The sequence below is a fragment of the Cryptomeria japonica genome, chromosome 4 (genome assembly GCF_030272615.1).
Source record: "Cryptomeria japonica chromosome 4, Sugi_1.0, whole genome shotgun sequence".
Classification (NCBI taxonomy): domain Eukaryota; kingdom Viridiplantae; phylum Streptophyta; class Pinopsida; order Cupressales; family Cupressaceae; genus Cryptomeria; species Cryptomeria japonica.
Window position 1 is genome coordinate 220,490,345 of NC_081408.1, and position 10,990 is coordinate 220,501,334.

The 10,990-nt window shown below is 30.1% G+C and overlaps 1 protein-coding gene across 1 annotated transcript; it reads left to right on the forward strand.

The window, feature by feature from the left end:
* Nucleotides 1-4,128: 4,128 nt before the first annotated feature.
* On the forward strand, nt 4,129-10,094 carry LOC131069778 (uncharacterized). The gene is made up of 12 exons (XM_058005332.2): nt 4,129-4,475; nt 4,997-5,720; nt 5,882-5,992; nt 6,188-6,220; nt 7,349-7,532; nt 7,715-7,896; nt 8,197-8,333; nt 8,892-8,987; nt 9,584-9,653; nt 9,735-9,809; nt 9,897-9,939; nt 10,027-10,094. The coding sequence occupies exons 1-12, from the start codon at nt 4,129-4,131 to the stop codon at nt 10,092-10,094; spliced, it is 2,070 nt and encodes a 689-aa protein (XP_057861315.2).
* Nucleotides 10,095-10,990: the final 896 nt, after the last annotated feature.

Below are 10,990 nucleotides of genomic sequence, written 5' to 3' on the forward strand. Positions count from 1 at the left end.
TTCCTAAAGATAAATATCTCATTCAAAATTATAAGGCATAAAAATAGAGGCTCTTTTATGCCCCCTTGGTTTCAAGATAATAAGGTTAGGGGAAATGATCCTAGTAGTTAGGTGAACAAGCTACTTTGGGACACTTTTTTAAACCACCTTGATTCGGGTTGGCTATTTGTTTGTAGCTTTTAGTTGTAAAATATTTTTTTTTATCTCATTGTACTACTTCACCTATTCTTTTTTTGTCCTTTGTTGTCTCGTTGTTTCTATTTTAGGTTGTTCTTTGTTGTCTCGTTGTTTCTATTTTAGGTTTTTCTTTGTTGTCTTTCTATTCTTAGCACTCTATCTTTATTAATGTAAAAGGTTCTAGGTTCTCTGAAAATATTTCTTACCTTAATCAAAACTATTTCAACTGTGAGCATAGGTATGAAATTGTATATAGGTATATTATGTGATTGGATATTTTTATATTTTATGAGAATTGAAGTAAAAATTAAACATGCCAAAGCATTTAACATGACATCAAAAATAAATTCCCTTAATTCTCCTTATGCTCTTCTTAATCTATTTGCTTAAATCCCTTTAAAATGTATAAATAATATTGAAATATCACATCAAATTAATATTAATTGTCCTATCAATTTATTTCAAAAATCTGATATATCTCATTAACTGTGATTAATTTATATTAATTTTCATTTTCATTTTAATTTCAAAATTATATTATATTATTTTATTTATTTATATCAATACTTTTGATCGTATATATAATCACATGTCAATTTCACAAAAATTATTAAATCTAAACTCTATCAAGCATAAAATATGATTTGTCTATCACATCACATGTGATCTAGATGCATTATGTATAAATGTAATTTAACTTTATATATAGTAGACTAAACGATTCTAACATAAATGTAAATTCTATCGCTATCTACATAGATGTAGAAAATCTAAAATGTTCATACCCTTGAACTATACAATATTCATTCAATACAAAAGAAATAAAATTTATATCAACTATACAATATTGATTATGAAATATAATTATGAAGGTCCATGGTGTTATTATTATTTTAATTAAAATGTGTCAATGCATATGTAGCATCTCTAACATTTCCAATAATATTTACATGTAAATTTAATATAAAAAAAATATTACACTAATAATTGAAGAAATTAAAAGTTAAATAAATAAATAAACAACAACTCACAATCAAAAAATAGATAATCATTTTCCCAAATTAATTAAAATTTAAAATACATCAAGTTTATAATTTTTAAATCAATTAAATTATATATTGAAATCATTATTAATTTTATTATAAATTTATTGATTGTATAATTGCATGTGTGTAATTTTATTATTTTAATATAGATTATTATTCAATCATATTTTAAATTTAATTAAATACTATATATACATAAAGAAATATTGATAACATTTTTCAAATATGAAAAAAAATAATTTAAGAGATTGGTCAAATCCATCTTTTATACTCAAAGAATGAAAAGGTTTTGATTGAAAGAAGTTCAATTGAAGCCCAAACAATTCAAGGAGATTCAACTAAGTCCCCTTCAATCCTAGTCTCAACAAATACCATGTGATGCCACCACATGTGGATTAGGTTCAATCATAGGAAATTTAATTGAAGCTCACTTTGATTCAACTTGAACAATTTCAATAATGATTTTCTTGTATTTTTTCATTTTAGTCAAGAAATGAGACACATTATTGTATTCTTACCCAGAAACTAGGTACTTAAGTCTTAATCCAATGCTAACTTGATTCGTTTAGATGTTCCTAATTGATTTACCGCTAAACCAAAAATGTAGGTAATGTTAAATGACCAAATTTGAATCAAAAAATATTTTGTTTGATTATGTGTCGCTTCCATGATAAGTAAGTTTACTCACAAGGATATGGGATCAATTGTGTGAACTATTGATTTGACCCTTTTTCATAGAGTTGAACTTTCATGAGAACATTAATTTCTATTAATCTCATATTGAAACATTCTCATCTTAAAATCAACCTATATAAAGACTTTGATGTGGAAAAATGAGTTTGTAAATGACCAAAAAAATTTGTTTGTCTTTTCTCAAATTCTTGAATACCAAGTCAATTACTCACCACAATGTTCATAAACAACAATCAATTGTACAATTTACCTATGATACTATGCATATATAAATGCTCTAAAGATAATGTAGTGATCAATGAAGCTTTCTTGCTAGCTACTAGATGTGCATTGGATGTTCACTAGATGTCTTAAATGAATTGATGGTTGTCCTTTTATACAACATCCTAGCATACAAATTAAATGCTTTTGTGATTTAGTCAATTTATATAATTGAACTTTAAACTTAAATTTAAATTTAAAAGAGTCTAAATTCATTTTACAAATTACAAAACTCACCTAAACAAATTTCATAATTTACAAAATTGAACCAAAATACTTTAATAGATGAACAGATTAAAAATTGAATCTAAACCATTAAAAATGAATACAAATGAAACCAAACAAATACAAATTCATTACATCAAAACAAACTAATTAAAATAAATTAAACTACATGTATACAAACATAAATTTATATTTGAAACATAAATTTCTACTTTAATTTTAAGTTGGTACCAAAAAAAAACCTAATTTCCTTTCATTTTATGATTAGAACTATTCCTCGTCTTATTTATAATGCTCTTTTTAACATTGTATTTCCAAGCATAGAATAGACAACGGGAATCACCGTCCACATTTACATGTTATAATATTATTTTTTCTTTTAAAATAAAGAATAAATAAATATATCAAAAAAGGATAAACTTTCCGAGGCCGCCGACAACACATAAAATTCCAGAAGGAAAAACTACATCAAGCTCATAATTTTCTTGAAAACTTTGTTTGTGGTGTGATTGCGACGTTCATAATTATAAATTTCTCCTCACGACGCCAGGGTTGGCATTTCCATTTGTTACAGATGATATCAATTATCAATTAGAAAATGAAAGCTACATAAAATATATTTTAATGATTGATACTTTTTAAGCCACTAATTACTCCGGTCGGATGAGTTTGCCTTAGCTGTTAGAAGAAATATTCATGGAATTTTTAAAAGGATATTTTGATCGAACAAAACTTTATTGATCATGACAAAAATCTAACCAAGCTGGAGATTGAATATATAGTAAATTGCTCTCTTAGGTGTTATTATCGATTACACTTTGGATTGGATTTTGGAACCAGACAATAAACGAGGTAACACAGGATGGAGTAAACAAGAAAACAGGCAATATTCCATATATTACTAAGCTCAAAACGGAAGTGCCGAAAAAGTTTGTGGCCCCAGCTGAAAGAAATCCTTGTAATGATCACCATAATTTCGCTTATACGAGCTTGATATCTGTCACTCGTAGAGACCCTCGATGCAAAATATGAAAACAGTTATATTTCTATTTCCTAGGCAGCCTGGCGATTTGATTAATATAATTGGGTTTTACAAGGATATAAAATTGTTGTTATCAGTTTGAAGGTTTTGAGCTGCTGTGGCTCAAGCTTCAAAAGGAAACATGGTCTTGTTAGCAACCTGAGTTTGAGATCAATTGTTGGATTTCATCATTTTCAGAATGTGACTTTGATTCAGAGATTGCACTCACTTGTAAACAGATTACCCAGCCTTGCTTAGATTATACCCATTTGTAGGAGGAAGCACCCGACATTGTTAATGGGTAACACCCATTTGTAAGAGGAATTGAACATCTATAGAGACCTTGTTAATGGGTAACACCAATTTGTAAAAGGAATTGAACATCTATAGAAACTTCCTGTTACCCATTTGTAACAGAAATTGAACATCTATAGATATTAGAGACTTTGTGTTACCCATTTGTAACAGGAATTGAACATCCATAGAAACCTTCTTAATGGGTATCATCTATTTGTTATAGGAACTGAACATCTATAGAGAGCTTGTTGATGGGTAACACCCAAGAATTCTAAAGAGTAACGCCCAATTGTAGGAGGAACCACCCCAGCTTGTCAATGCAAAACCCTCACAATCTCACCTTTCAGTATCCTTCAAGACACTTTGACCTACACAACTAACAGCTCATTTTTGTCTGAGTGCATTGTCATGGCGACTGCCACCACAGAGAAGTTCAATCATACAAGGAGGACTCGTATGGGAGAGAGTAATAGACCCATGCCCACTACACCTAGTCGCAGGAGAAGTGGATTTGAGAATCATGAAGGGGAGTGGCATGATAAACATAGCATTTCAGAAAGCAAATCAGTGTCAAAATCTTCTTTGCATAATCTTCCCAATTTTCATGCTCGGCCCAATTCTACCAGAGCCCGTTCAGTTTCAGTTGGTAAATTTGAATCTCGTAAGGATACTAACAATCTGATGAGAGCTGATGTTGATGCAAAGAAGTCTGCCACTACTGATGAGTACGTTGTGGGTGAACGTTTTTATTTTGGGTTAATCTTTTTTGGTGGAACTTGAATTCCTTTTGTCTATTTTAAGCTAGATTTGCATTTCAGTTTCTTTGATGATGATTGAGGTGCAGAAAAATTTGTTGCTTGTGAAAAATATAGACCTAGATTTAGTTGTCCTATTTCAATATACGAAAAAACACAAGTTTATCTTCTAGATAAACAGCTCAATAACTTTAATTTTATCTTTCTTAGCAACTGAGATCTAAAGATACAATAGCTACCTTAAATTACCAATGTGTATACAAAAACTATACTACATGTCCCTACCACAGGTCCTTTAAGTAGATCTGTGTCTATGTAGCATCATATTTAGCAAGTGTTATCTTGGAGACACTTAAAAAAAGTTTAAGTGTCCCCAAGGTAACACTTGCTAAATATAAAGCTGCATAGATTGCCTTTCAATAGTGTCTAACTATGAAATCAATATCATTTTGTAATATGTATTTTTACATGCATTTAGTCATTTTTGTACATGATTAAAATTTGTTTCTTTGCCTCAACAGGGTCTTAAAACCAGATAGACTAAGCTCTAGATCAAAATCAAATCCTCGTTTTTCGGTAGAAGACTTAAAGCCTAATGGGTATAGGAAGTCCATTAAAACCAACGGACTTGACAAAGAATTACTCAAGGCTGAAAAGAAGACAAATGATTTGAACAAGCAGACATTGAAAATTGATACCACCAGCAAAAATGTGAATGAATTGGTTGCCAGTTGCAAAACATCTGATGGTGGCTGGGTTGACAGTATTATGATGGACAGCTCGGAGTGCGTATCTCCCAATGCTATATTTTTTTCTAAAGCAGATATGTCTCCCAAATTTTCTAAATTCACTCCATTGGACACTATTTATAGCAAGGATAAAAGCAGCTCTGATAAAAGCTTTAGAAACACCTCATCAAGTGTTGCCATACATAGTAGCTCTATGTCTGTAAGGGTAAAACCTAGTGCAAGGATTAGTGTCAGAGAATTCAGTAAAGCAAGCATTGAGAAAGAAAAAGACCCATATAGGAAGTGTAAAACGAATGTTTGGTTATCTTGCATAGGTGGAGGAGCTTGCATGCCTGCCAATGGTGCACCTATTTTGAAAAAGGATAGGCCCTTGGATTTTGATAATTTGCCCTCAAAAGAAAGAGAGATCAGGGTTTCTTGGGCAGATAAGCATCGTCCTGGATCTCTTGCAGGATTTGTATGCCATAAGCAACAGGCTCAGTTTCTCAAACAATTGGTGAGACCTTAAGACATAATTAGTTAACTTTTTCTAGCTATGTATGATCTGATAAGTTCTTCAAGATTATAACTTGCACACAATATGTACAAAATAGTTGCTGATAATCTTTTAATGTTTTTATTTTTCAAATGAATTTATTTTGTGGATCTACTAAACAGATATCTCATGGGAACTGCCCTCATATTCTCTTCCAAGGCCCACCTGGTTCTGGAAAGAAAGCTCTCACCATGGCTTTGCTACGAGATATATATGGAGGTTCTTCTTGGAGGGTAAGTGGCCTTTCCGTATAGTGCTATTCTTGTTTTACTGACATGTTAATGCAAAAGTAATACCGAATCTTCATCGTGTCAGTGTGTTTTAAACCAATGTATGATTTAGAGCATATAGATTTGAACTTGATCTTTTGTAATTTTCTATTACCCTGGACAATCCAATGACACTTATTATTGGATTTGATTTTTCAGATTTCACATGAGCTTAGATCTTTCGATTTGCAGGTAACTTTTTCTATTTCTTCATTTCCAACTAGTCCCTGATAAATTTCTATTTAGTTTGATTTGGAGTTTGGAGATATATTATTGCTTGAATTCACTGCTGGTCTTTATTTTTCTAGCCTGTGCTAGATCAGGGGCCTATCAGTCCATCCACCTTTCTCTTTCTTAGGTATATCCGTAAATTGAAATGATTTTATATTTTCATAACTATTTATAATTATTACAGATATTTAAAATATATTTATATAAAAAAAATCTTCATGAAAATATTATATTTATTATTAAATAATGTTAATTTGACATGTAAACGATTATTAAATTTAAATTAAAAGATTAGATTTTTTTGTTAACACATTCATATAATTGCACTTCACTCTTTACCATCATTATAAAACACCTCTCAACATTAATAAATATTTTAGATTATCACTTTTTAATAGAAATCCTCTAAAAGAATCAATAACTTGAACTTTCATAAGCTGAATCCCTTCTGTCTTTCCTTCTCACCCTTTCTTCTCCCCCCATTTCTTTGTTATTTTAAATGTCAATTTTTCAAAAGAGGCATCCTTTGGCAAATCCAATAGTGAAAACAAACCACCCATTTATTTTAGCAGTATCAAGCCACATATATTTCATTCTATTAAAAATATAATCAAAAAAGTCATCCATAAATTTATCAATATAAAAGCAATGTCTTTTTTAAATGAAAAATGAAATGATTGGAAAGTTCATTCATATTTAGTATTATTTTTCACAGTTCATCTTGAAAATAAAGATAATTTTTGGATTCGTTGTGTATGTTTTTTGTATTTTCATTTCAGATTACACTTAATAATCTATCATCAAGATGAAAATAATAATGACTCATTGAATACGATCTGAAATATCAATAAAAAACATACACAATGAATTCAGAAACTATATTTTATATAACTTGCATTTGTTTGTTTATCAGTTATTATAGTTTTAATAGCGTACGCATAATATATAAAAATAGCTGAAATAATGCATCAGGATTTGCTAATGAGATCACAAGTGAATGGGGATTTCACTTCATTTTTATCATAAGAAATCTATTCGTTCATTAACATTTTCTACGTACATTCACAATTCTTTAATGATTGAATATAGGGAAAGAGACATGGGACAATAAGTCTGCCCGTTGCATCAAGTCCTCACCATATGGAGCTTAATATCTCACCTGTGGCTGAGAATTCCCGTTATGTGTTAATGGCCCTCATCAAGGAGTTAGCACGCACATCTGAGATAGCTGTACTAGAGGAATATGAATCCAGTTTTGTAGCAGATTACAAAGGTCTTTGAACATTCCTGCTAAAGTATATCTAAAATATAGAAGAAAAAACAGTTGTTTCTGTACAGAATCGTCCTCAAAATGTTTACTTGTGCAAATCTCTAAGATTTAGCTTCATTATACTTTAGAACGCATTAGAATTCAGCGTTTTAAAATCCTTCTGTGTGATCTTCTTGTGAATTCAGTGATGGTTCTATATGAGGTGGAGAGACTCTCAAAAGATGTTCAGCACATCATCAAATGGATGATGGACCGCTACACAGATGCAGTCAAACTAGTTCTCTGCTCTGATAATGATGCAAGCCTAATTGATGGCCTAAAAAACCGTTGTCAAGTCATCAAAGTAGATGCTCCACTGACCCATGAAGTGAGTTTCTTGCAAAACTTTCAAGCTTTAACATTAGAGTTTGTATTATGTTTTTATTAGAAATATATTTTTAAGTACATTATAAGTTTTGATTTGTTGAAATGGTTCATCTTAAATAAAATAAATAGATGGATCATATTGAAGAACTTAATGTAATTTCAGATTAACCATCTAAATATGTCAAAGCTTAAAATGTGCTGTTTAAACCCGACGATATAACTCTACTGTGTTTTACTTTTTGATTTTAAAACATTTTTTAAGTGAATATTCGTGTATCTGATCTGTTTGAGGATCCCACAGATCATGGAAGTTCTTCTTCAGATTGCAAAGAAGGAAAGGTTTGACTTACCAATGAGTTTTGCAGCTCGAATTGCAAGCAAATCAAAGCAGAATCTGAGACGAGCAATCATGTCCCTTGAAGCCTGCAAAGCTTATCAGTAATGTCTATCCTTATAAATTGTTCTAGGATGTTTAACTTCTGAAGAATAAACCATTTTATTTTTAAAAAATAAACGAATAGTTCACTATTCAGTGTAAAACACAGCTAGTTCAGAATAGATAACAGCATACAAATCTAGCTATTAAAGAAAATTAGAAAAATGTAAAAAATGTTCACCTACGTTATGATCAAACATGGCAAAATATCTATTTTAAGCAAGGCAACTTACTATGACTACGAATTATCAGAAAATTAATTTTGACTAGTGATATATTTAAGAATAAATAAGTTTATATATCATCACCTAAATAGCCTAGGCTAATTGGGTTTCATGGATAATATTCTTCGAGGTTGGACAATGCTATGTTCTTTCTCTTCATGCCCAAAAGGCTACAAGCAAAAACAAATATCATATGGCTTATTGCTAGACTAAATCCCAACTACAATTAATTAGTATAGTATTAGAACAAATAAGATTTATCTACTGCTCATTTCTCACAATTATCATTGAAAATCTCTTTGATATTTATTGTAAATATATATACCTTTCATACAGATATCCTTTCCAAGAAGACCAACCAATTCCTGTCGGTTGGGATGAGCTGGTATCAGAAATTGCAACAGATGTTTTGATGGACCCAACCTCAAAAAGGTAATGCCTTTGATACAATCATAGTTAGAATGTTCATTAAAAAAAATATATCATATTTTCCTCTCCCTACAGTATTAAACATAATTTTGCACATCAACAAGTGTTAAATACTGGAATCAAGAGTGCTTCTTTACATCATCCATCTCTCATGAATTTGAATGATGCATTTAATAATTTTCAACCATTCTAGCATTATGATTGCCTTCATCTTCCAAATGTAATGATTCTCAAGTGAACTATTCAAAATGTAATGATTCTCAAGTGAACTACTATTCAAAATGTAATGATTCTCAAGTGAACTATTCAAAATGTAATGATTCTCAAGTGAACTATTCAAATTTATAATTTATAGTGAGATGAATTTTTTTTTTTTCAATAAAAGTGGATTATTCCACTTTATAGTGAGATGGATTATTAAGGCATTAACAATTAAATAGTTTGATGGTTTAAAATAAATATATGATGGTTTTTAATTTAACTGTATGTGTTTTCAATTGACATTTCAAATCTAATGATCTATCATCAGCAAGAATAATCTAATTAAGTACAACTTCAAATTCTTTTAACAAATTTTCAATGTGTCATGATTATATCAGAGTTTTTATTGTTCGTGGAAAGTTTCAGAGATTGCTTTCTGATTGTGTAAATCCAAGACTTATACTACAGGTATGTATCTACCACTACTTCATAGCTCTCCATAGAAACATTTCTAGCTCAGTATAGATGACTATAAACAAAAACATGCAGAGTCTTATGGAGGAGCTCATGAGGAGAATTCCAACTTCCATTAAGAGAGAGCTTTACTACAGCTACGTCTATTCGGTGAGTGCATTTCCATTGGGTAAAGGACATTAAAAGTAGTTATAATTATTCTATGTGTACTCAAGTTTAAAACATCCGAATTTGCAGGATAAACATCTGTCTAAGGGAAATGTTCTGATCAAACTTGAAGGTAACAGTCCAACCATATTCTACCTAGTAACATTGATTGTTTTTGGCTTCTCCTCTAACTAACCATAGCATTACTTGGCCTGTACAGAGTTTGTAGCAAAAGTAATTAGCATCTATGCCAATTATTTGAAAGAAAACAGCAGCATGGCAATGTAGAACTACTTCAAACTAGGATTCCAATATGGGACGAGATGTTATGATAGGGAAGCAGTTACAGTGGTGCAATAAAACCATCGGAGCAAAGAAGAGGAAAACAGTGCAGAGGTCAATGTTACAGAGAATTCACCTTCGTTCAAACTGACCAATCGGCTGCAGGAACAATATAGAAACAACTGTACTTTTTTTTACCAGTGACGGTGTACATAGGTGCAATTCAATGTTCAAATCAAATAGTGTTTTAGCTCTTACATAAATAATTTGGTATAATTTTAATTATGATGTTTAGTCTGAGGAGAATTTGATCCAATGTTTAGCTACAAGGATCCTGTTGCTTATTTTTCTTTAATTATATTAAGAAGGCGTTTTTATTTTTCATTTTTTGGGTGTAATTATTATCGTGGAGAGTCGAATAGTAGCAAAACTTAGTCTTGGAATTGATTCTAAAAGTTCAAAAACATTATATCATATCGTAAGTTTAATATTATGAATTCTAATTTCGTTATTCACATGATTAAATTTATTTATTTATTTTTAATTATGTAGAAAATTATTTTATCAATAATTTTATAAAAATTGGATTATTGATCATAAAAAAAGTTGGTGGAATGAGATCATTTTTTCCTAGTGAAAAATAGATATATAATATATATGTTAATAGGTTTTAGATTTTTTTTTGAGTGGGTTATTTTTCATACAATAATTAGAATACATGTGAAATATTTTTGTACTAACCTAATTTGAAATAATTTTGCATTAACCTAATTTGAAATAATTTTGCACTAACCTAGTTTGACATATTCCCCCAAGATAACTTGATTTTTCCTATTGAATGACTGAAAATAATAAATATTTTTGAAAAAATTAATTAAATAGAAAGGTATGAAAGTGAAGTT